The sequence below is a fragment of the Hippoglossus stenolepis genome, chromosome 2 (assembly GCF_022539355.2).
Source record: "Hippoglossus stenolepis isolate QCI-W04-F060 chromosome 2, HSTE1.2, whole genome shotgun sequence".
Classification (NCBI taxonomy): domain Eukaryota; kingdom Metazoa; phylum Chordata; class Actinopteri; order Pleuronectiformes; family Pleuronectidae; genus Hippoglossus; species Hippoglossus stenolepis.
In genome coordinates, this window is record NC_061484.1 from 30,658,724 (window position 1) to 30,685,197 (window position 26,474).

Here is a 26,474-nt window from a genome sequence, read left to right on the forward strand (position 1 = left end):
CTCTCTCTCTCTCAAAACAATTGCTCCTACATGTTTTTCTATTTGCAAGCTGAGAAATTGACTGAAGGAAGTAATAAGTGAGTTTCAGAGTCTGACGCCGCAGCAGTTAAAGTTCACTGAGACATTTCTTCTAGTTTTCTTGTTTGTCCAGTCTCCTCGTAGAATAATTCTTCAGATGGTGAACAACAATATCTGTTTACAACGGAGTAGAACTGATGAACACTGAAGGAGCACATTGGCCCCTCCAGGCTACTGTACCTGACTCCGTCATGTATGTGAAGTGAGCTGTTGTTCTGTGGCACTGACCTCATCCACGTTTTCGAAGGCGTTGATGACGTCATAAGGCAAACAGGACAGCAGGTCGATGACGAACCAGGTTTTGACGTAGTTCATGCGGATTAGCTTGGGGTCGGAGATGACTTCTCCGGCCGGGCCGACGAAGGTGGTGTGGAAGTTGAGGACGATGTCGACGAGGAAGATGACGTCCACGATGCTGTCCACCACCAGCCAGGTGACGTTGTTCTGCTTGGTCTTGAAGGAGACGTTGTAGGGCACCATGATGGCCGTGTAGAAGGTGAGGATGAGGATGACCCAGTCCCACGTGGTCTTGAAGAGGCAGTAGTGCAGGATGATATGTGGCGGCGTCTTCGGCGTTTCCTGTTTGTACTGAGGCAAGATGTCCGACCCCAGCTGGAGAACCTGAGAGGGAACACGGCGAGCGCCAGGGTCACGGAGATGAGACGCTTCTCTGTCCTCGTACATAAATAAACAAGTTACATTTTCACCTAAATCTGTTTCAGGCTGAAATCTGAATTATTCAACAAGTTAAACTACAACACATCTAAAACAACACGTGAGCTTAAATCCATTATGTTTATATATGTTTCATATGATGATCGGACGACTCTGGTTCTTTTAAAGCGTTTACACTTGGCTGAGGTGCAAACGTCTGTGAATCTATCAAACTAAACACGCTGTTGTGTCAGGCGTCTGAGCAAAGGAGCAAATGAAGATTAGCAGGTTTAACGTTGTTTGAATTATTCACATCATTATTCAGCCTCCATTTCATGCTTCATAATGTTTGAATACATAAATCTTTCATCATTTCCTGTCCGTATCCTTCACAGAACCTTAATCTCCGTTATCTTTTCACGTCTGCTCCCTTATTTCAAAACGTAACCAGGTGACGATACATGACATCACTTGTAACCTCCAGTGAAGAGATGACATCTTCATTTACTGTTGATGGGCTCAACCAGCTAGTTAGTAGTAAACAAGCTAGTTAGTAGTAATAAGGTAACTGTCATAAACCAAATCTTGACCTGATGATGGCGCTAGAGGAAACTAAAGTTATTACAATTCATCCTGAGGGGAACATTTGTCTTCTCTGTTTCTATGATTTTATCATTTGATATTATGTTAACATTTATTATCATAATTAAAATAAAAATCAACGGAAAACTCATGAACACAAAGAACATTCATTTTATTAAAATGAATTTCATGAGATCTTATTAAACGAAAAGTGAATAATGTGATTTCTTTTCACAGAGGTCGTGAAATTAAATGTTTTCCTCTGAGTCGTTGTGTCGATCATCCGATAACAAACAGTTCACTGATTATCTCTCTGCAGTTAATGGACAGATTAGTCACAGTTAATTACAGCTGAGAAACGTGTCAGTGACCTGAAGCAGCGTCCTGACGACAACAGGTGAATAATCTGCACTTGTACCGAACGTTAAAGAGCAAGCTCCAGTTGGCTAAAACAGAAGCTGTGAGATCCACAGTTTCTTTTCTCTTTAACATTATGTTAATTTCTCTGAGATAACGCATCTATTGGTGATTCTTTTTCTATTCATTTATTTTAAACCGTAAACTAAACTAAACTTAAGGAAACCAGGATATTTAACACAAAGCAGAAGGAAACAAATAATCTACCATTTCCCTCTGACTCCAGTTCCTCCTCTTTTAAATACTATATTAAAATATATCATTTTGTAAGATGTATTAATATTCAATAGTTCTGAGCTTGTCATAATAGATCAAATGTTTCTGAGCTCCTGTGGCCCAGCGATGAACCTGGAGCAGTGAGAGCTGAGAGCATCAGTAAACAGCAGGAGGTGTTTCCATCCATCAGGTCGTCCGCGCTCTGCCACACATCACACATCAATCTGTTGTGGTTGTGTGTCTGTTGTGAGTCTTTTTCTCGACCATGGTAGGTTTTAATGTGAACAGAAAAGACGTCGCCTCCTGCAGCAGAAGGTTTCCTGCAGGTGAGCGTTGTCGTGGGAGACGATCTTACCTCCGCCAGCCGTGAGTGTTTGTGGACGTTCTCTCCTTTCTGCACGGCCGGGGCGAGCTGCTGGAGAACTCCTCGACTGCTGGTCAGCGCTCGAGTCAGACGGGCAAACTTACCCCAACCTGCCGACAACACAACACCGCCAACGATTTCTCAGAAAACACTTCACGGGTCTTGATATTCATGAGTGTGTGTGATCTGAATTTAACTGTGGTTGTGTGAGGAGACTGTTGGTGGAGGTGTGAGCTCTACTGACAGATGATGTTCTGGTTTAACACTAAATATATAAATGAGAAATCAGTGCTTGAAAAGGAAGAAGTCGTTTTTTCCTCTTGGTTTCATTGGTATTTACTTGTGTATTTCGGTCACTGACCTACTTTTCTTTTTAATCCTGTTTAGTGAATCACTTCGAGCTGCAGCGTCGTATGAAACGTGCTTTATAAAGGTTATTAATATAATTCACACAGATTTCTACTCCGTCCTCCAGTTTCGTACCTGAGCGCTAACGTAGGAGCTAACCTGCGTTTCAGAGTTCCTCAATCATCGGAGCCACACCCACCTTTTGAGGAGTCATCCTCGATCGGTTGCTTGAAGGCGGTGATGTCACTGAAGGTGCAGAGAAACAGGACGACTTTGTCCTGCTCGTTCCTGATTGGAGCAATCTTCACAAAAAACCAAACGGGCATCCCTGCAGCACCGAGGGAAAAGAATCAGTCTGACGTCCCACAATCCTTTGCACTCCAATCACACAAAGAGCTGAATCAATATAACACGAAACTAAATGAAACTGCTGATTAATGAAGCTGAACGATGAGTCGTCAGTTCTCTCCTCTGTCGGCCTCTATCCAGAGATCTGATTCTCAGTCCCAGTTTAGAACATGAACTGGGGCACGAGGGCCTGAGGGCCTCCGGTCTCTCACGTTTGGGGGAATACAAGTCGGATGAGAACGTCGCTCGAGTTCACGACACACAGAACAAAGTATGAACAAGAACAGAATTTCAAACAAAACGTGAAGTACTCACGGTTCTTCTTGTACATCAGAATCTCAAAAGAGTTCATCTCATAGTTCTCAAAGGTCAAACGGACTTTCTCACTCATTTCTTTGTCCGTCAGCTCTCCATACATGAAGCTGCAGCAGAAACCACACATGTTGTGCTTAGAGAGTGCACACACACACACACAGACACACACACAATGCTGTGCTCGTACCTGCAGGTGCTGCTCTTCTGCATGACCTCTGCTCGGTGGTAACCGGACAGTTTGCAGAAGCCGTCGTTGCTGTAGACGATCGGCCAGTCGACGATCTGAGCGTTCCCCAGCACGAAGTTCGTATCTGAGCACAAACACAGCTGGTGGGAATCCGTCTCCACGGATCACATGACACACGTGTTTAACAGCACACGTGACACGGCTGCACGTCGGTCAGGGCTGCGCTTACTGCGGCATTTTTATTTGCAATTTAACATTTGGTTTATAAAATAAAGTGTTACATTTATCATCATAGGAGAGGAAGGAAACCAGAATCTTAAATATTACTGAACTTCTGAAGCTCATTTTCTTCTGGCTGAGTTTTATATCCAAGAATTTCCTTATTGTAATATTAGGACCTTATTCTCAAAGTATTACCGCTTTAGTCTCTAAGATATTACGGCTTCTATCCTTAAAACAAAACAAATAGTTTTAATGGTCACTTGCACCATAATCCTGCAGCCATGACTTCATTCTGTCCGTCAGGCCGCAGCGTCTCTGCAGTAGAGATGTGACCAGGACATATAAAGACATATAAAGACATGAGACTTTCATATAATGAGCACATGTTGTTTTTCTTATTAATATTCAGTCTGGACACAACAGAACAAACAGCTAACAGCCAATCACAGCCCAGCAGCAGTGACACATGGATACCAACAGTTTACAGCAGTGTGTGTGTGTGTGTGTGTGTGTGTGTGTGTGTGTGTGTGTGTGTGTGTGTGTGTGTGTGTGTGTGTGTGTGTGTGTGTGTGTGTGTCGGAGCAGGACGTCAAACTTAACCTGACTTGCTCTGTGATCAGATCATTAAACTTACATGTTCAACCAGGTGGTGGCGTCATTTTTACATGATTCTAATCACATGCACAGTGTGTACATGTGTGTGTGTACATCATTAATGAACCTCGTACTGTTACTTTACTCGTTTTTCTGTATTAAATTTGACTTTAGTATGAATTCTGCAAATTTGATAAATGAATATATGACACAAATTTTAAGTTGGGAATAAATATGAGGGCAAAGAATCAAAGATTTCCCGGAGAACAACGTGACTCAGATTCGGTTTCTTTTTTTGTCAAAATGGCGTCAATGAAATGAGCCCAATGAGCGATTAACAGCTTCGGTTTGCGTCGGGACGCTCCACAGAACCAGAACCAGAGACTGGGATGAACGTGAGAAACCAGTTAACAAAGTGTTTCCTGTGCAGCAGCGGTTTACTCTTCGACTGCATCACGTGACCTGGTGCTTCCACATTCAGGTTCCACTTCCTGAATATTTCACAGCTCCATTCATTCTTCAAACTCAAGTCTGACTCCAGGCGAGAGGAAGGTAACGTGCAGCTGTGCAGGCTTTAACACGTCCTGAGCACAAATCAGAAACCTGCACAACAGGACTGCTCCGATGCAAAATACACAACGTGAAGTCACACAACTCAGGATGGAGGTCTGAAACACACACGCACAACAAAGTCACGACAAAATGAAGTCAATGTTTGAGAAAGTCAAAACAAATGTACTAAATCAGTTTCACTTGAAATTTCATGACGTATTTCAATCCATCTTTTATTTATTTATTTATTTATTATTTATTCTGACAGAATTCTGTAACAAGATAATTTTATATTTACAGTAAAAGTGAAATACTGACAAGTCCCTGTTTCCATTTATAAGTTGTAAGCAGATGTGTAATATTAAACGAGAACATAATAATTGTGGGTCTAATAACAGAAATAATATTTTATATTTGAATTGTTAAATAAACAAAAAGACCGTATTTGTTTATGTTGTTTTATTAAATGTTGGTATTCTGCTTGTTATTTATTCAAAATGGCTTCACAAAGATAATAAATCCTCCCATTGATCAGGATGATTCTGATCATTCTGTGACCTTCACTCCAGCGCCACCATCAGGGCAGGAGGTGCAACTGACTTCAGGTTCTTTCATTGTTCACCCAACTGTTCTATTCTCAGAGTGTGTGTGGGGTGCAGGTATTACCCATGTTGTGGGGACCTATACCTCAGAGTTAAGGTTAAGGTTAAAGTCAGTTTAGGTTCGGGATTAATTAAGGTTTAGATTAGAGCAAGGTCGTTATAAGGTCAAGATTAGGGTCAAGTTAAACTAGGTTAATGTAAAGGACCATCATCAATATGAAGTTTTTATGCTTCGTTATAACCAAGACTAATAAAGTAGATTTCACTCTGTTCAATTACGTCGCTTTGGATTATTTTGAGATTATGTTCAGTTTTTTCTGAAAGACTTTTTGAAATATTTTGATCACCACATAAAATGTCTTTTCTTATTTAGATTTTTTAGTCATTAGGCCAAACAACAGAGTTTAAAGGTGAACGTGAGCGAGGTCGAGTGCAAACTTCATATCAACTCCATTATTAACTGATGTCAATGTAAATTGAATCAAATGAATTAGAAAAGTCCATGATGTGAAACCAGGAAACGCTGAGAAACTGGTCAAAGGTCAAAACCATTCAGCACAACACAAACCACAGCGAGGACTCGACACACAGACACAACATGTGTGGGAACACTGGTCTGTACCTGTCTGTCTATGTGATAATGTCCAAACTGAAAAGGTGGAAAGAAAAGTGGTTAAAGGAGCAGAAACAGAAACAGAACCAAACGGGTTGGTCTGAGTAATGTGGAGAAGCTGAGGACACTGAGAACCCCGAGGGTTCGTCTGTCTGCTGACTTCACTTCTATTCAGCCGCTGTGTTTTCTCATTGAGACATCAGTGTTTCTGGTGTCAGTTTAGGGAAACTACAGATTCTGTTCTGCTGAAGCAAATTATACACTGATCAAAAAAATGAAAGAACCTTAATGTTCCCAGTGTAAAGTTAAACTCCAGAGATCAAAGTGTCCGTTAGAAGAACCAGTGGTTGTGAACCAGTCTCTGCTTTGGTGCAAATCAAAGTAACAACAGGTGAAATGGTGCTCCTGGTGCACTGGACCCTGGGTTCCTCCTGGTGCTCCTGGTGCACTGGACCCTGGGTTCCTCCTGGTGCTCCTGGTGCACTGGACCCTGGGTTCCTCCTTGTGCTCCTGGTGCACTGGACCCTGGGTTCCTCCTGGTGCAGTGGGTTCCTCCTGGTGCTCCTGGTGCACTGGATCCTGGGTTCCTCCTGGTGCTCCTGGTGCACTGGACCCTGGGTTCCTCCTGGTGCTCCTGGTGCACTGGACCCTGGGTTCCTCCTGGTGCAGTGGGTTCCTCCTGGTGCTCCTGGTGCACTGGACCCTGGGTTCCTCCTGGTGCTCCTGGTGCTCCTGGTGCACTGGACCCTGGGTTTCCTGGGTTCCTCCTGGTGCTCCTGGTGCACTGGACCCTGGGTTCCTCCTGGTGCTCCTGGTGCACTGGACCTGGGTTCCTCCTTGTGCTCCTGGTGCACTGGACCCTGGGTTCCTCCTGGTGCACTGGATCCTGGGTTTCTCCTTGTGCTCCTGGTGCACTGGACCCTGGGTTCCTCCTGGTGCAGTCCCCCAGGACTCCATCCTGCGGCTCCTCAGGAGCATCATGTCCAGACGTTATCAGGAGAACATGCAGGCAGGAGGAGGCCACACCCACTGAGTCACATGATGACTTGATGAAATTCACACCAGTTGGATCAGCCTGTGGTTTCAGTTTGTTACTGGGATGTTCAGGGTGGTTTTGAATCCAGTCCTCAGTGGGTTGATGGTTTTAGTTTAATTACGACATTTTGTTCATATTCTCCTGGAATCGTCTGATCTGATGAGTGATGTCAGCGTCCCTCAGTTTTTGAGCAGTGTATTTGAGATCAGCTGACGTATGAGTGACAGCATCACACCAGGTTTAGTACATGACATTAAAACAGTGGTAAACTCTAAATTACGTTATATTATATATATGTAGATAAAACTGTAAATGACTGACAACCCTGCTTCCTGTTGTCTGTGAAATAAAAACAACAAAGCAATTAACTGTATTTTACTGTATGATGTTAATACTATAACACAAAGTAACAGTAGGAGAAATATAAAATGAATCATACATTGGAAACCCTGCTGCCAGTAGATCCTGTAAATATACACGACTATAATACTCGTTCACAGAAGAACGTTTTCATATATTCCTCTGGAAAAGACCGATTACGATTTATTTTAATATGGTCTGAAATATTAGTATCAGAAGTTTTTTAGTTAAAAATATTAGTATTGACATCTTAGATAATATTCACATCTAAGAAACTAGTGCCAATGAAATGTTTGTGTGAAGGAATCAACAGATTATTTCTGCTGCAGTTTCCACCTAAACATCAACTGGTGCCCCGTGGGAGGTTAGACCCGTCACACCCGAGACCGGGCCACAAGTATTTTTGAGTGAATGTGATGTTAATGTTATTTGGTTAAATTAACTGCTTAATGATAATAAAAAAATGAATCACAATCACTAGCTTATCATAAAGTGTTGCTGGGTAATGAACTGTCATGTTTGGCTCTAAAATGATGGAGCCCATCACCAGCTGGTGCTCAAACCACCGAACCCAACATGACACCTTCTCCACCGCAGACACAACAGATTCAGGTGTGTGAACCGGACTGAACCGGATCTTACCGTTGGACCTGCGGACGATGTTCTCCAGGAACGTGTTCTGTGGAGCCACGAGACCCCGACGTCCTCCCGCCATCCTGTCCTCCTGCGGCACGAGACACAGCCGCTTCCCGCCACTCACATCTCTGATGCAGCGCCAGCCTCACGAGCTGCAGCTCTCCCACCTCCTCCCTGCTCTCTCTCTCTCCTCTCTCTCTCTCTCTGTCTCTTCTCTCCTCTCTCCCTCTCTCTCTCTCTCTCTCTCTCTCTCTGTCTCTCTCTCTGTCTCTCTCTCTCCCTCTCCCCCTCCCCTCTCTCTCTATCTCTCTCTCTCTCTCTTCCCCGTCCTCCCTCTCCAAGAGTCTCTTTACCATCCTCTGCAGCCATCTGCCAATGGAAAGGGAGAGAGACAGAGAGAGAGAGAGAAGAGAGAGTGTAGAGAGAGAGAGAGAGAGAGAGAGATTGGAAAAGACTGGGAGGGGGAGAGAGAGGAAGGTAAAGAGCCACTTGCAGTGAGTTGATGCATGATGACATCACAGAGGTTGTTGTAATTAAAGGGTCAGTTCATTAAAAACATGTCGTTGTATTTTACTTGATGAAGAATCTGGAGCCTGAACAAACGGATGTGGGCCACGTCCGGTCGTCTCTTGGTCTAGTGAACCTCCGGCTGTGAACCTGAAGTGGACCAAGTGATAAATGGTCCAAGGCAAACAACAGCCTGAATTCTGGGAGCTCAGGGCTCTAGTGGTGATAAGGTACCATGAGCTCTTTAAGGTTTGATGCTGCCATTTTAATAATGTATGTGAGGAGGAGAGTTTTAAATTCTAAATGTAACAGGAAGCCAGTGGAGTGAAGCTTATTCAGGAGACATGTGTGGGATCTGGGCCAAAACATTTCTGCTCTGAGGGGAGCAGCAGTGTTGCAACAGGGGGCGCTGTGCAGCTCTTTGTACCTGGGCCCCCCCTGAAACCCTCCTCGGTCTGCGTTATCAACCTCCTTCCTCTAACCCACTGAAATCTGACTTCTGTCTGTGATGTGAAAAATCACATTTCACTTCCGGGTCACATGACTCTGCAGAAGACAAGTTTTAATTGGCTCCGGGTGAACGTGGTCATTTCTGAACGTTGGTGTGTAAATATCCATGAACCTTGGTGTTCTTATTGATTTTTACATCTTGGGAACAACGACAAGACGTAGAGGTGAGAGAACTTCTTAGCTGAACGTGGCTCAGCAGGAAAACAAACAGATAACTCCTCTCCGGACGATGGGGAAGGATTTAACAGCTTTTTAAAACAGGTTCACTCACAAATAAAACACTCACACGCACATGAGGGAACAGTCTGTAAAGATGAGGGAACAGTCTGTAAAGATGAGGGAACAGTCTGTAAAGATGATCAATGACTTTATAAAAATGGCTAATGCGGAAGTGCCTAAAACCTGTTTTCTTTGGAATGACCAGCAGGGGGCAAGAAGTCCGGTTCTTAAAAAGTCTCTGAGACTTTTCCAACTCCAGCGCTTTTCTAAAGAACTCTGTCCAAGCAGTTTCATAAAGGTTTATTACAAACGGAAGGATAACATGTTTGATAACATGTTTGATAACATGTTTGATAACATGTTTGCTGAAGGTTTCGGGCCATGAACTCATTTTGGTGCAGATCTGTTGTGAAATAGGATGTTTTTAGTGTTTATTTTTACATTTTCACTGATTTCCCAGAGAATAATTCCTGAATCTTAATGAATAAAAATCTTGATCTAGAGAATTTAAATGTGGTTTCATAAGGCGCCTGTTGGAGGTGAGAGCTCGACTGAGGGACGCTCTTGTTTAATGTACGTTTTTCATATTTGAATAGTTCCTATAACAGCCACGAACATTTGGTGGCAACGTTTCAGATGGATTGGTAAACAGCGACTAATACTAACGTATTAGTAGCAATAGTGAAAACTTACATATGGCACCTTTAATTATTGAAAAGTTTCAGAACTAGAGTCATATTTCAAAAAATAATTTTACCAGTGACTAACAGAGTATTAATTCCTACATGAGTAACTTAAAGTTAAATTGTTGTGGAGGAGACAGTTGGGTAGGCTGGCAGCGGGAGGACGCCCTCTGCAGGTGAGCAGTGAGCTCTGCAGTCACGAGTCAGACTGTTGAGCGGTGTCTCCCTCTGCTGGTGATAAACACTCAGTGCAACAACACTGATAAAAACAAGGCGCATGAACCGACTCACATATTCCTAAATGATACTTTAAATCAGCTGCAGTTCATATGATGTAATAACGTGATGATATTTAACAACACGTGGAGTTGTGATGACCACAGTTTGAAGTGATATGTGTGATTTCAGGTTCTTTTAGACTCGGTTTGGTTTTTAATTGTTTGAAGGTTTTATGAAGTTAGATCTCAGTTTTATTTTCTTTATTATTCTTTGTATTAATCAGTTCGTGTGGGCGGAAGGTTACACAGGCCACAGGCTCCGCAGCAGCAGGCGCCGCACTGCCGCTCAACGGTGCGTAAAAGACCTTCCGCCGCGGAGGTTAGACCCGGCGCAGCGACGCCTCTCGCGTCCTCCGGGACAAACTTCGTCAGATTAGATTTCGGTGAAATTCCGACGCGTCTCCGCTGCCGATGTTTGTTTTGTTCCATAAACCGAAGCGACGCTTAAAACGCGGCGGGCAGCGGCGACCGCGGCCGCAGCGCCACGGCCGGAGCTGCGGCGGCGGAGGGAACAGCAGCAGAAAAGAAAAAGCTCCAGCGGCTCCTGGTGACATTTTCTATCCGGACACCGCGACCGAAACTCGGTGCATCTGAGCGCCGAGATGCCGGGGATGATGGACAAAGGCTCCGAGTATTTGGGGAAAGGTCGATCCAACGGAACCAAGAGTCCGTCCAACGCGTCCAACGGACATTTCTCTGAGGAGAGCGGCAGCGACGACGAGCACGGTGAGGGAGCCTCGAACACGCGCCTGTGGCTCCACCGCTGCGCTCCAGCATTAACATGTATGATCATCATGCATATGTTGTATAACAATGACAACATCTGTGTGTGCGTGTGTTTCCAGATGTGGGGATGCGGGTCGGAGCGGACTATCAGGCCAACATCCCCGAGTTCGAGCCCGGTGAGTGTGTGCGGTGGGACGGACCGGGGTAGCCTCGGTCACACGGAGGGAGGTTTGAAACTCATCAACACTGAGGAGGACACTTTAATATATTTATTAAATGTAATATTTAATAAAGTCAGAAGCGTCAGCCTCCACTGGGACATGACGTGAAGATTCCTGTTAGTTTCTAATGATCCCTCCACATTAATCATGGTTAATATACAATAATAAACATAGTGACTCTGCTACAGGTTCAAGATTTTAATTCATTCTGTATTTTTCTGTCAATAGAACTTTTCTCAGACTAATAAATATTGTCATAATTGTTTAATCTGTCTATGATACCAGCAAAATTACCCACAATCCCCGAGGACATGTTCTCATCGTATTTATAAGAAAGTAATAAATAGAGAAAAGTCGAATTAGATATTGTTTAGCAAGATATCAATACATTTTTAGGATTACAATTTTTATAAAGATATAAACAATAATCTTTTAAAAACAATAACTTGTGAGCAGCGTTTGCAGTTAATGTGGACAAACGATTGATCTGACATTGACTCTGTTGTTCTATAGGTAAAAGTATCAATAACAGAAAGAATAAAACTAACAACAATATAGTTAAACACAGGTGCAATATATTCTTTCAAATAAATCTTCATAGAAACACTTAACGTTTCCTAATGTCTGCATATAACTGCATAAAAATACGTTATAATTCTAAATTATTAGGGTATAGTACGAAACTTAAATTAAAGTGTTTAGAAAACTGAAAAAAAAATGACCATGAAGAAATATTTTATGGAAATCAACAAAAAGAGATGAATAAAGACAATATTCTTTATTGGTATTTCATAAAAAGTTTGTGCAGCAGAGGTGGAGAATCCTGACGTTTAGTTCCCCGACCCTGGTTCCTACGTTTCCCATGATGCAACTCAGCTCCGTCTCAGCAGCCTTAATATGAATGTGTGACAGCCTGTAAATGTTAAACCGTGCAGCTGAAGGAGTTCTTTAACCGTGAGGATCTTTGTTCAGGTTCCACTAAGTACACAGACAAGGACAGTGGGGGGATGTTGGTCTGGTCTCCGTATCACTCCATCGTCGACTCCAAGCGTAAGTGAACCTGTGGTTTCTCCTGTAGAAGCTTCTCTGGCTCTCCGCTGAACTGACGCTGTGTTTCCTCCACAGTGGACGAATACATCGCGATAGCCAAAGAGAGGCATGGATACAACGTGGAGCAGGTGGGTGCCGTCGACCGGCCGGAGCATCACCGCATGTCGTTCACTTCCTGTCTCTCCTTCATCGCAATCGTATAAAAGATTAAAAAGCCCCAAAAATAAGGATTTGTTCTTAGTTTCTGCTTCAACAGAGAAAATTGACTTTACTTATTATTTATAATGAGTTCAGTACTAATCAAATTGTTCACATTAGGTATCAGACAGAACAGAATCTGATCCATTACTGAGCAACAGCGCCCCCTGCAGCCACACGTGGTGATTAACTCTGTTGGAGTGATGAAGTGGTTTTCATGTGTATCAATGTGTTGACTCGGACTGCGTCGTCCCACTGAACTGGAACAGCTGAACACTGGTTATTACCCATGATCCTCTGCTTCCTGAACCAGAAGAGCTGCCGCGACTGTCAGAACAAAAACAACCAAAGTGAACAGGAACCTTCTAGTTACTTTGAGAAAGTTCCAGGGACTTTTGGTCAAAACACAGATAAAGTTGAGATTGACAGAAAGTGTGTGTTTCTGTGTGTGTGTGTGTGTGTGTGTGTGTGTGTGTGTGTCCAGGCTCTTGGCATGCTCTTCTGGCACAAACACAACATAGAGAAGTCTCTGGCCGACCTCCCGAACTTCACGCCGTTTCCTGACGAGTGGACGGTGGAGGACAAGGTTCTGTTCGAACAGGCGTTCAGCTTCCACGGGAAAAGCTTCCACCGCATCCAGCAGATGGTAAACAGCTGACACAACGACAACAATATCCTGAAGACTCAGCGTGCCTCAAACCTGGTTTGAATTCTTTCAGCTACCGGACAAATCCATCTCCAGTCTGGTGAAGTATTACTACTCGTGGAAGAAGACTCGCTCCAGAACGAGTCTGATGGACCGACAGGCTCGTAAACTGGCCAACAGGAGCAACCAGGACGTCAGGTAGAAGCTCTGACACAAACCGCTCCACACATTTAAAGGAATCTGTTTCTCAGCTTGGTGGTGGTGTTCTGGTTTTTGTGTGAAAACGTTTAATGGTTAAACTTTGGTTTGTTGTCGCCGCGGCAGTGACGAGGAGATGGAGGAAGCGAATCCCATCGAGGCCCACGACAGTGACTACGACCCCAACAAGGAAGCAAAGAAAGAGGTATGCAGACACGCCCAAGCTGCTGTCGCCATGGCGATACCACACACACACACACACACACACACACACACACACACACACACACACACACACACACACTAGAGGTATATCTGTCAGTTCTAAGATGGGTCTTGTACTTTATGAAAGATTAGAATCAATCATTTCTGTAATAAGGCTCAAAGCAGAGCTGCATCTTAAATCGTTTCATTTAGATTTTACTACAGATTAGTAGATATTTTTCCATTTAAATACTTAATCTACAAAATATGAAACTGAAACATCACAAACTCAAAGTGACTCCACTCAGCTGGTTTACTTTAAGTTTAAGTTTATAAGAAGAACAAACAACACGATGAGAAGCTGGATCCTATTTGTTCTATGGTCTCATTCTTACTTTTATCATGAAGTCAGTTTTCGGCTCATAACACATCACATGTTCTCGCTCCCTCAGAACCAGGTGGAGCCGGTGGTGCCGGGCTCTAAGGTGGCGCTGGGTCGACGGGAGCACCAGACCCTGCAGCACCGACACCACCAGCGCTCCCGCTGCCGACCCCCCAAAGGCATGTACCTGACGCAGGAAGACGTGGTGGCCGTGTCCTGCAGCGCCTCCGCCGCCAACACCCTCCTCCGTCAGCTGGACATGGAGCTGGTGTCCCTCAAGAGACAGGTTGGAGGCCACACAGAAAATGTCCTTGTCCTCCAGAGTCTGAGTCGTCCAGTCTCATGCTCGTCTGATCTGCCAGGGCTCCACTGCCACCTGGTGGTGACACCGCCTAATAATAATAACAATTATAAAATAATGCATCTTATAGCTCTGAAAACAATCCTCAAAGACACCTAAGAGGATTACAAAAAACTATAAATATAATATTCAGTCATCATCACTCAGCTAAATCAGCTCTGAGAGGGAGGCAGCGTTCGGACCTACAGGAGGTCACCTGACTTGTTGTGTCTCGTCAGGTGCAGAACGCGAAGCAGATGAACAGCGGACTCAAACACACGCTGGAGTCTGGGATCGAAGACTTCCGGCTCCCTGAGGTACAGACCCACTGACTTCATTGTAAATCATTTATCCTTAAGTACGTGAACATTTTTAAAACCCACCAAGCTGCCAGATCCTCCTCTTCTTCCTCATCCAGCTCCGAAGGGAGAAGCACACATCACGTCCAAATGGGTTCAATCTGTTGTAGAAACGTTTTTCACACAGTGTCATGTTTCACGGTTACGCTGATGTTGAACTTTGCAGTGTAACCAGAAGGTGAACGCTCGCTGGACCACGGACGAGCAGCTCCTGGCAGTTCAAGGTGAGATTCTTCTCTGTTATCAACAGAGTCGACCTGACATTATCTCACTGTTTGGACTCATTCTCACGGCTCTCATCACGTCACTGACAGAGAGAAGGTCCACACTGACAAACGTGAAAACACACGTCACATGACCACGAACGTCCACCGGTCATGTGGTGTAAACAGGAAGTAGATTGTCTCCTCTGCAGCTGGTTGCTTAGTAACAGAAACTCCTCTGAAGGAGGAGCAGTGAAGGTGAAGAGTCAGAGCAGGGACGACGAGGTGGAACTGTAACTGACAGGAAGGTAACTGACAGCTGTAACTGACAGGAAGTGTTACTGACAGGAAGTGTTAGCGGCGTGACACTTTGTTCTCAGGTGGAAGATTACAGTCATGATTCGGACGTTCTCTCGTTCAGCTCCTCTTGATAACTCGATAAGTTCAGTGCACGTGTGAACCACATACAGTAAATCACAGACATCAGTGTAACCCGTCTGTGACGTTCTCCAGGTGTCAGGAAATACGGAAAAGACTTTCAGGCCATCGCAGACGTCATAGGCAACAAGACGGTCGGCCAGGTGAAGAACTTCTTTGTGAACTACCGACGGCGGTTCAACCTGGAGGAGGTGCTGCAGGAGTGGGAGGCGGAGCAGGGAACACGAGCTCCCAACGGAGACAGCGCCACCTCAGGAGAGGAGGGAAAGAACAGCTCTACCACTCCATCAGGGAAGAGCACTGACGAAGAAGACGAAGAGGTGAGAAATTAAACTTAGCCTGCCTCCTAACTAACAGACAGACAGACACAAAGGGAAACATATCATCCTCAGCGCAGGTGAAAGACAAACACTTCACAGCCAACACTGTGTTTCCCATGATCCTTTGCAACACACCTGAAATTCATTCAGACTCAATAAACTCTGGCCTCTCCTCTCCGCAGGGTCAGGTGACCTCCTCCGGTGCGTCTCCTGCTGCCTCCTCGTCTTCCTCGGCTCAGACTCTGGTGACGTCCAGCAGCGCCTCCTCTTCTCTCCACCAGCCCCCTCCCCTCCTGCGGCCCTCCCTGCCAGCCACGCCCTCCCTGCACCGCCAGCCTCCGCCCCTCCAACAGCAGGCTCGCTTCCTGCAGCCCCGCCCCACGCTGCAGCAGCCCCCGCCTCTCATCCGCCCCTCCAACCCCCTGCCCCCGCCTCAACCCCCGCCCTCCTGCTCCCATGACCCTCAGCGGGAACCCTGGGGCCTCAGGCCCGAGCTCCGCCCAGCAGCCCTCGGGCCTGGCCATCCACCAATCTGAGACGGCCTCGTCTTCGTCCCTCCACTAACGAAAATAAAGAAAATGGTCAGTTTCCATGGAAGCTGCTGCATTCAGGTCCTGTGGGAAAATCGGATTATTGAGGTTCAAAAGAGCGACAGTTTCACTTCTGACCAACTTCTCCAGTGTTAAACCACAAGAACATAAAAGTGACACATTTACACGAGATCCAAAAGCAGATCAGTGCGTTAGGGTTTGATGTTTGTGTTTCCCACAGGACGTACATGCCTGATGGACCCTGGTTCTAAAATCTCTGTGTTGTTTGGGAGGTTTGACTGAAATTTAGTCTTAAAACAGAAATGAAACCTCAACAAACGCGTGTTGTGTCCCACAGGGTTCCATTCTGGGTCCCCCTCCTACTCTCTGTGTGCGTGTCGCCTTAAACACCAACAAGAAGGACACAACAGTACCTGGAAAACACGTTCACTGTAATATCATGAACGACCCTTTAAACACAATAAGACTAAAGGCCTTTGCACATCGACGCGACACAAATTAAAAGCACGAAATAAAGAATAATTTGAAGGTGAAGTTCGACTTTTCATATTTATAAAAAACACTAAATCCTGCCTCGTAAAGATGAATTTGTTTCTCAGACTGGGTGGAGGAGGAAGTTGCATGCATTCTGATTTGTTAGATGTGTCCAAGTCGATACTGGAACATTTTAAAATGTACCTTAGTCCAAAAAACCAAAAGCCTCGGTTTCTCTGAAGTTCCGCGACATTGACTCGATACAGATTTGGAATCTATTATTAGCATGAAATAAATCTCACAAAGAAAACGTGTCCAGTGTGCAAAGGCCTGAAGAGTCCACACACATGCTAGCAGCCTTGTGAAGATGTAGTTAAATGCTAATATCAGCATGCTGACGTTCAGCAGGTTTAATGTTTACCGTCTTCACAGTCTTCGTCAAACACGCTAACATTTGGTAACTAGCACAAAAAAGTGCTAGAACTTGAATCAGTGTGATTTCTAAAAGTATCTAACTCAAGTTTCATCCGTTAAGTTTAACGTTGTAATGCTCGTTTCAGGCTTCACATCGTGAGGAAGAATTCTTTAAAGTTTAACGATCTCATGAGCTGTCATTTAGCGCCACCCTCAGGACAAACTTTACATTTATATCTTCACTCGTGGGAAGATTTTAAGAAAAAGATAAATTGTTCACATCGTGGCTGTCATGAAAACCGCTGCGGCCTCTAGGGGGCGCTAGTTAGACTGTAAACTGTTCTAAAGGATCAGACTGGTGACGTCATTTTCCTTCTTGTCAGTTAAATTCACGTGCAGACCCAAACCATCATGTGGCCGTCAGTCGCTCCACCTTCTACCTCCTCTGTCTGTGACTCCTCCGCTCTCAGCAGTAACTGTTGATAAAGACGTCTCCACATCCGGACACCAAAAACATGAAGCCCAAATATCTTGGATACGAACGCTGCCATCTTGTGGCGATGACGTCATTTACAGTCAGAGTCTGAGCAGCAGTGATGGTGGAGCGGAGCCGTGGTATCAAGGTCCCGCCCATACATACTCTCGACCAATCAGGAGTGAGTCTCAGCTGTCAATCATGACGTCTCAGCCTGTTTTCATGTCATCAGACTGATTCAAACCAAACTGATCAGAGACACTTGAACAAACATCGGTGAGAGAAGAACGACCTGAAGCGACAGAAACCGTCTTTGACAAACATTTATTTAACGTCTACTTTGGTTTCAGTTTGGTCCGTGTCCCATCTGCTAACATGGAGGAGGAGGGTTTTTGACCTGTACTGCAGCCAGCCACCAGGGGTTCACGCTTCGGCTTCACTTTCTGGAGCTGTCATGTCGTCCATCTTTGTTTCCAGTCGTTTCTACCTGAAGATATAAATCTGTAGCTTTTATCAAACAGGAAACGTTGCATCTGTTGGGGACTATTTCCTGCGGTGGATTAATCTACATGTGGTTCAGGGATTTCTTGAGAAGAAGAAAACTAGAAAATCACCAGACGTGTACAGATGTTAACAGTTCGAGATGAAAGTGATGGCGTCAGTTTGAATGATTATCCATCATCAGTCCATCAATGACCTGTCGATCTTTTTAAAAAGACTTCACACGGACGTCCTCCAGGATCGTCCTCCAGGATTAAACATGTCCTCCAGTTTTGACTCGATGTTCTGTTGTTGGGTTTAATGTTCTCACGGTTCGATGTTTTCATGTGAAAACTAAAAACTCGACTCGTCACTCTCTCTGTTATTTATTCTTCTTCTTCCTGGTGCTCCCAGTCCGGACGACGTCATCGTGAAAGTGCTCTTAATGCTTTTAGGACGAACGTGTATCACGACGTTAACGGAAGTGGAATCGTTCGAGTCCTTTGAGTTTCAGTGGAATCTGTAAAACATCGATGTTAACGTGAAGCTGCTGAAGTCTCATTAAAAACTGCATTTATATCATCAGAGGTTTTCACTCATCAGCTTCATTAACACATTTTATTACAGGAAGAGGAATCACAGGGAATTCATATTTTGTTACAAGTAAAAATACACACACACTTATATACACACACACCTCACACACACACACACACACACTCACACTCACACACACACACACACACACACACACACACACACACACACACATACTCACACGTCACACACACACACTCACACTCACTCACACACACACACACACACTCACACACACACACTCACACACACACACACTCACACACACACACACTCACACACACACACTCACTCTCACACACACACACACACACACACACACTCACACTCACACACACACACACACACACTCACACTCTCTCACACACACACACACACACACACACCCACACACACTCACACACACACACACACTCTTCACACACCCTCAGACACCCTCCCTCACACACACACACACATACACACACACACACACACTCTCTCTCACTCACACACTCACACACACACACACACACCTCTCTCTCACTCCACACACACACACACACTCTCTCACTCACACTCACACACACACCCTCCCTCACACACACACACACACACACTCACACACACACACACACACTCACACTCTCTCACACACACACACACACACACACACACACACACACACACACACACACACACACTCACACACACACTCTCTCACACACCCTCAGACACCCTCCCCTCACACACACACACATACACACACACACACACACTCTCTCACCCTCTCTCTCTCACTCACACACTCACACACACACCCTCCCCTCACACACACACACACACACACACACACACACACACACACACACACACTCACACTCACACACACCCACCTCCACACACCCTCACCCCCTCACCCCTCACTCACTCCTCCCCCTCACCCCTCACACACACAGTGTGGATATTAAAAGGCCCACCCTGTTTGTTCTGTAACCGGACCCCTGCAGGATGAGCTGCTCTGAACCAACACGACTATTCTTGGATCTTTTGTTGTGCTGCCGGCTGCTTGACGACATGTGGAAGGTCAAACGTGAGTCTCCCATCGTTTTTCACTCAGGAAACTAACTCTCACTTTTGAATGTTTGAAGTGTGAAGTGATGGAGTTTACAGAATCCTCCGTGTGGTGCTGACATCGTCATCCAGCTCTGCTCAGATTTCATGTGGAGTTTGAATCAGAATCTTCAGTGATGATTAACAAGTGAAAGATTAGAAGACGTGAAGGTGGAATAGTTCATTTGAAGGGAAGTTAATTCAGAAGGAAACTTCTCCTTTTGCCTGATACTTAACTATAAGTGTTGTTTTAATCTTTACACTGATCACAACTTTCCAGGCACAATGTATTCCTAAACAGCTTTTAATCTCTTTTTTAGGATTGACTCAATGATTCATTAAAAAACAATAGATGTCAAAATTCACATAAAATTTGATTTATATATAAATAATACCCCAAAATATAAATAAATATGGACGACACGTCTCCAGAAATGAAGCCAAAATATCTCAGATACGAACGCTGCCATCTTGTAGTGATGACGTCGTTATATATATATATATATATAACATATATTGATTAATAATGTTAAAACTAGAGTCTGATCATTGTTGGGGCCTGATGCTGACACTGATTTGAGGGAGTCAAAATTACACATTTAAGAAAGATATTATCATAGTTTAACCATAAACTTTATTCTAAATAACAAAGAATAAAAAGAAAACAAAAATACAACCAAATATATAGAACTAGAATAATTACATAAACATGAATGTGTGGTTCTTTCTGCATTGTTTGTTCTGTAAAATAAAAACATGAAAGACTCATATCTGTGTTATATGATCTGCCAATGATGAATTATGATCTATGGACACTTTGTCTCTGTTGCAGCTCCACTTGTGTTTCCTATGGAGACGAGGTACCGGACGGTCTTAGAGGTAATGACCCAGAGTGTTCGTGTGAAGCTACTGAACCTGACCTGTTAAACTGAGCAGGACTGAGTCCGACTGAGCGTCCTGATCCTCGGACACGTCAGCTACACTGACTGAGGGAAAAGGTTTTAATTCAATCATTCTGTAATTGTTCCAAACCTGCCACCTCAACTTTATGCTTTTTCTCTTTATCAAATAACCAGAGATCATTTGACCACTTTCAGAATGTTCGCATATAAACATGATGAACACCACAACTATATATAGATTCCATAGCCAACTGTCTTTATATATGATATATACATGTTTATATTTCTTCCTTCCTTCCTCATACTATAATATTCCCTGTTAAATAGTAAATTCTAGTTGAGGCAGATTTTTTGAGTTTTTAATTTAAAAAGATCTTTATGTCTCGAGAGTCGTAGAAAGTATTTTCTTCATCACAACAGGTGTAGTTATCATTTATCCCCTGAACTGGGACACAAATACTTTAAAGTCTCACCGACGAAATTCATCTTCATCAAAATAAAACAGCTGAAATTGATGAAGGTCAAACCTTGCTGACCTCATTTGGACTAACAGCTGTTCCCTGTGCGGTCAGAGTTTGGTTCCCCCCAACCCCATGTCCCAGTTCCGCCTGAAGAGAGGTTCCCCCGAGGACGAGTTTCCTGACCTGAGCAGGAACTGGACCTGGATGGGACGGATCCTCACACGGGACATGTACAGCCGACAGTTCAACCGCTGCACCCACAGCGGAGTCGTCTTTGATGATGTCATCCGCCCGGGCCTGGAGGAACCAGGTGATGTCACTGTGATGTCATCGTACAGATCTGCTGGAACAAGTCTCTCTCATGAATCAGTTTAATATCAGTTTATATCTATGTATAAATATAGTTTTTGATAGTTTTCCTTCAAGATATTTCGTGCAGGTTTTAGACTTGAGTATTTGTATTTGATTAAATGAGGTGAAACAGATATGTCCCTCCACTGTGGGAGGATTAGTGAGGATACTTGCTGTTGGTCAATGTGTCCACTCCATCTGAAACGTTGTGTATGAAGGCGATGGTTCAGGTCCTGTGTCTGTGGGATGTGTTGCTGGTGACGCTGAGTCCTACATCTTGTTCTGTGACTTCTTCGACCGAGTCATCGAAGCACATCACCAACACAAGATCACCAGCCAGACGCCGGAGAGTGACTTCAACTACAACAACCTGAAGGTAGCCGCTTCACACCCCCGCCGACCACATGATGAGAAGTGTCTCATATAAGGGAAGAGAAGTCCTGGGAGGTCGTCTCTGGGATGATAAAACACAGAGAACTTTCACTGGAGTTTCGCAGCAGACGGTTTGTGAAACGACGTTCACTCTGAGCTGAGTTTAAGGTTCAGTGATTAAGACCTAAGAGCATCAACTTTGTGCTTTATCGTAGGAAAGTTGTGCTTGAAAGGTGTTTTACAACCAACCGGAGTTTCCGCAGGTTTCTACGTGGTCAGTTTTAGAACCAGTTACACGTGTATAATGTGAGAAGACTCTGTGTGTGCAGGGGGGCGATGACTTGGACGGCTCGTACGCTGTTGGCTGCGAGGTGAGCGTCGTTCGAGGTGTCGACGACTTCTGTTTCCCGACACACTGCAGCCGAGGAGAGCGCAGACAGCTCCTCACCCTGGCCAGAAGAGGTACTGCATGTCTGAGGGTTTACTTCTCATTAATCTTGTTTCATCTCTAAAGGTTCAGACAGACGCTGAGTCATGATCAACATCATGAGCACACTGGAAACTGAGAAGCTCTGAACGATCCGAAGATAAAAAAACAGACGAAAGCCAGATGTTCGTGTGTTTTAGACCAGTGGAAAAGGGTCTTTAAAGGTTCCCTGTGAAGGATTTGGTGACATCGTGTGTTCCTACCTACCCCCCCGACCATGTTTTCCTCTCATTCTCAGCACTGCAGCGGCTGGAGGAGGAGCTGCCTGGTCGATTCCTCCTACTGGAGGAGCTGGACCAGGACCAACAGAGGGAGCTGAACCTGAGTCCACCGTCGTCCGCCCAGCAGCGGATCGGCGTGGCCCGCGACTGGCCTGATGCCAGGGCTGTGTGGTCAGTCTGTGACCGTCTGGTTTGTTGGTCTGGATAGAGAAAGCAGGTCAATCGTTAATTGTAAGGTTGGGGGTTTGATTTCCCATTTGCCCACATGTGTAACTGTTCTTAAGAAACGACACAGAATTTCTTAGCCCTGTTTATCCCATCAAGACGCTTCCCAGTTAAATCTCAGCTTGACCGGGGAGTTGCTTTAATTTTAGACTCTAATTTGATGTCCAGGGAAAACCCGGCCTCTCGTCCAATCTCAGCTGGGATTGGCTCCAGCTGCCACACCCAACCCTGAAAGGATAAGCAAAGTAGATAATGGATGGTTGGATGAAACCGCCTCCCACATTAAAGTAACGCAGTTTGCCCAATGTCACATTTCTGCAGGCTCAGTGACGATGGCAGCCTAGTGGTCTGGGTCAACATGGAAGACCACCTTAGACTGGTGTCCACACAAGACGACGGCAACATCGTGGAGGCTTTTAAATGCAACTGCACCAACCTGCAGAAGGTCAGACATGTGTCCGACTGTCCGGAAGGTCCAGCTTCTCCAAAGAGACCAAAGTTTTCAATCAAAATGGAAATTTGCTTTTAATTAATTTTGGCTACAAATATCTAGAGGTTTATTCCATCTGTGTATATTTTATTGACACCTACTGATTTATAACCTGTGACCTTGTTTATCTTGTCTGGTGAGACAATCATGTGGCGGCAGTGTGACGCACAAGATCCTGTAGATACACGTGCCTGTTGAGTGTATATCACTTCTTCATAGGTTACAAGGTTCCTTCAAGTGGAAAAGGTCACTGAGCTCTTGAAAACGTTCTGGCAGTGTAACCAGGTATTGTGGCATTCGAATCCTTTCCTGTGTTTCCAGCTCGGGGCGTACTACAGAGAGTTCAAACACCCGTTCATCTGGAAGCAGCAGCTGGGATGGGTGATGAGCTCTCCAGCTGACGTGGGGACAGGCCTGAGGGTCAGCGTCCACCTCAAACTGCAGCACCTTCCCCGACACAAACGCCTCCAGGACATCCTGAAGAGACTCAGGATCCGTTTGAACAAAACAGGTACAGAGGGAGGACGTCCCATAAGTTCTCCATGTTCAGGTCCGGGTCCCACGTCAAAGCGATTCTTGGGATCAACTGTTGATATTTGAACTCAAAACCAAACTGCAAAGGTGCACACCACTGAGCTCAAAAAGTTAGCCACCACAAATATTAGCATAAATTGTAGAAAAACACACATCTGTATTTACACAAACTTTACGCTGAAGCACCAGCAATGGCTCCTGTTAGTGTTACGCATGTACTGCTGCAGATGCTGCGTCTGGATCGCTTCAAGGAGGAGGATCTGCGTACAGCGTGAACAGCTTAGACCGTTCCCATGGAAATGACAGTTTCCCGCTGTCCTGTGCACAAGCAAGAACCCTCTTGTTGCTGATTGGCTGTCACAGCGTAGTGTCGTTTGACTCGTCCAGTTCTTCTCTGATACCAAGCAGAGCTGTGCGTTTAATAATCGCATCTCAATTGAATTGCGTCAAACTGGCATCTGTATTGTTTGTGTATCAGATGTTTGTGGCATGTGGGGTCAGCAGCTGAGAGTATTTATCCATCTTTACACACCGGCACTACTTTCTGAGGGGACACCTGAAGTGTGCTGGTTTCTCTTTCCATGCAGTTGCTCCTCACTTTATTCAAACTGACCTTCTGTTTCTCCCAGAATCCTCTGTGCTGTATCTTGCGAGCAACACGGTGACCTTTGGCCTGAGCGAGGTGGAAGTGACCCAGCTGGTGGTCGACGGGGTCAAACTGCTCATCGCCATGGAGAAGAGGCTGGAGGTCGACAGAGACATCGACGAGCTCGTTCCAACTCAGAAGTAAACCTGGAAGGTGATTGGCTGGATCGAGGAGAATAAATAATCCCACTGATAAGATTGAGTCATCACATAAAATGAGTAATAATAAATAACACACACTGAGACCTGCTCTAAAAAAATGTAAATCTAATTTATGTTATTGAGATTGAGTTTATTATCATGTCATTAAATTATCATATTATCAAATTGTTTAGAAATCTCTGCTGCTAAAATCATTTAAAAAATAAAGCAAACAAAAGTGCTCAATCTTTAAATATGTAAAGCGTCCTTGAGTCCCTTGAACAGCCCTATATATTATTATTTTTAGTGTATGGTTATGAGTTTTTTGTGTTTTGTCTTTTTTTTAAAACTTTTTTATATTTTCTGTATTTTATCTGTATTAATCACACTCACGATATTGTTTGAACCATATCACACAGCCCTGCCACTAAATAAATACACCTACACATATGCACACACATAGCGGTACGTTGTTAAAGTAATCAAACTTCTGGTACTCTTTACCATTATCAAACCATAACGCTGTCAGAGAGCAAAGGCTGTGACACTGAATATTCTTATTGGATCAATAGTAAAATATCACTTGGTGCAACTATTTCATACTTTGGAACAGTCCTTCACTTTGCCTCGACCGGTTGGGGGGGGCAGAGAAAATGGGGAAGAGAGGAGGTGGGTGGCAAAGAGGGAGTAGAAAAGAGAGAGAGATGGGGGGGGATCAGGAGCAGCACACACTCTGTACGACTGATTGTTGTAATGAACATAATTACAAGTCGCATGTTAGAAACTGTGATTTAACGATCTGGGGGAGCTGGCGAGCCTCATCTCATCCGGCAGGGAGTTCCAGAGCCTCGGAGCCCGGTCACCTTGAGCAGCCAACAGGAACCGGCTGGCCCAGCTCAGGGTACGACCAGTCAAGAGCTGCCAACTGTGGGGGCCAGCCCACGTTGAGCTTTAAAAGTTACTAAAAGAATCTTAAAATCAATCCTGAATTTAACTGGTAACCAGTGAAGGGAGGCCAGTGATATGAGCCCCACGGTTTGTTTTTGTTAAAATACGAGCAGCAGTGTTTTGAACAAGCTGCAAACGAGTTCGTACGGTTCGGCTGAGGCATGTTTACAGGGCGTCGCAAGAATCCGTTCGTTGGGTTAGGGTTGTTCGTTTTTTCCGAGTCCGGGAGAGACAGAACCGATTTGACTTTAGAAATGTGTTTTAAAGTTCGTCCTCTTCTTTTCCTCTGAGGGCAGCTCAGTTCTTTCCGGTTTATTGGTTTCCGGTATAAAGGACCCCTTTGATAATAACCCCTCTATGATAATAAAGAAATTCTAAACAATCAATCACATCTCAGTAAATCAAAGGAGTTTAAAGTATGATACAAGCCAATTATATGCAGCTGAATCTTAACAAATATCTAGGAGTGGATGGCAGTGGTGCACCTTGACATTGGTGGCCACCCGCCAGTAAACCAAACCGGGGTTAACGAGGGATGACCTGCTCTGCCCCCCATCGACCTGGTATTGCAGTACCTCCAGGAGCAGTGCACGAACACAGCAGATGGTGGTACTGTGTACGTTGTTGGTTGCCACCCGTCAATAAACCGAACAAAGAAGAAGAAGGAAGAAGACACGCTCTGCCCTTAACCCCTGACTAGAGTAAGGAAAAACTACAAAATACTGATCTTTTAATGGGGGGGATGGGGCGCATAGAAACCTCAGAAAGTCAGAGAATATCTCGGACATACATGGTCGAATCTACTCCAAACTTCACATGTATGACAAGAGTCCCGGCCTGACGACATCCACACAGAAATACTGGCTTACAATCACAGTGCCCCCTGGTGGCAACAGGAGATGTCTTGTTTTTTTACACGTCTTACACTTTGATGTACTTGTCGTCGTCCATTGACCACAACCATGTCAAACTTTGTGAGAAGGGCCTCAAGACACTGGTGATGAAGTC

General features: G+C 44.7%; 3 protein-coding genes across 3 annotated transcripts in view; 2 read left to right on the forward strand and 1 right to left on the reverse strand.

The window, feature by feature from the left end:
* LOC118098350 (potassium voltage-gated channel subfamily H member 1) overlaps window positions 1–8,299 on the reverse strand; it is a 20,227-nt gene extending 11,928 nt beyond the window's left edge. Inside the window, exons 1-6 of the mRNA XM_047343499.1 lie at window positions 8,131–8,299; window positions 3,510–3,633; window positions 3,323–3,429; window positions 2,859–2,987; window positions 2,303–2,421; window positions 307–699 (exon numbers count right to left, since the gene is read on the reverse strand). Coding sequence (XP_047199455.1) covers window positions 307–699; window positions 2,303–2,421; window positions 2,859–2,987; window positions 3,323–3,429; window positions 3,510–3,633; window positions 8,131–8,203 — 945 coding nt within the window. The 5' untranslated portion in view covers window positions 8,204–8,299. The remainder of the gene's footprint in view (window positions 1–306; window positions 700–2,302; window positions 2,422–2,858; window positions 2,988–3,322; window positions 3,430–3,509; window positions 3,634–8,130) is intronic.
* Window positions 8,300–10,624: 2,325 nt separating this feature from the next.
* rcor3 (REST corepressor 3) lies at window positions 10,625–16,691 on the forward strand. The gene is given in 13 exon segments (XM_035142719.2): window positions 10,625–11,047; window positions 11,167–11,223; window positions 12,241–12,318; window positions 12,394–12,446; window positions 13,001–13,162; window positions 13,236–13,360; window positions 13,487–13,565; window positions 14,017–14,232; window positions 14,526–14,603; window positions 14,812–14,869; window positions 15,362–15,606; window positions 15,789–16,036; window positions 16,038–16,691. Coding segments are annotated over 13 exon segments (1,656 nt in total). The 5' UTR covers window positions 10,625–10,923; the 3' UTR covers window positions 16,171–16,691.
* Window positions 16,692–19,545: 2,854 nt separating this feature from the next.
* zgc:172076 lies at window positions 19,546–24,772 on the forward strand. The gene is made up of 9 exons (XM_035143226.2): window positions 19,546–19,669; window positions 20,522–20,568; window positions 21,164–21,362; window positions 21,622–21,779; window positions 22,105–22,237; window positions 22,501–22,654; window positions 23,030–23,153; window positions 23,520–23,709; window positions 24,362–24,772. The coding sequence occupies exons 1-9, from the start codon at window positions 19,588–19,590 to the stop codon at window positions 24,520–24,522; spliced, it is 1,248 nt and encodes a 415-aa protein (XP_034999117.1). The 5' UTR covers window positions 19,546–19,587; the 3' UTR covers window positions 24,523–24,772.
* The last annotated feature ends 1,702 nt before the right edge of the window (window positions 24,773–26,474 follow it).

Bases quoted from the DNA above. Each gene is read 5' to 3' on its own strand.
- zgc:172076 (XM_035143226.2), top strand. From the start codon at position 19,588: ATGAGCTGCTCTGAACCAACACGACTATTCTTGGATCTTTTGTTGTGC. The intron at 19,670-20,521 runs GTGAGTCTCCCA...TCTCTGTTGCAG, and splicing joins CGACATGTGGAAGGTCAAAC to CTCCACTTGTGTTTCCTATG. The intron at 22,238-22,500 runs GTACTGCATGTC...TCTCATTCTCAG, and splicing joins CCTCACCCTGGCCAGAAGAG to CACTGCAGCGGCTGGAGGAG.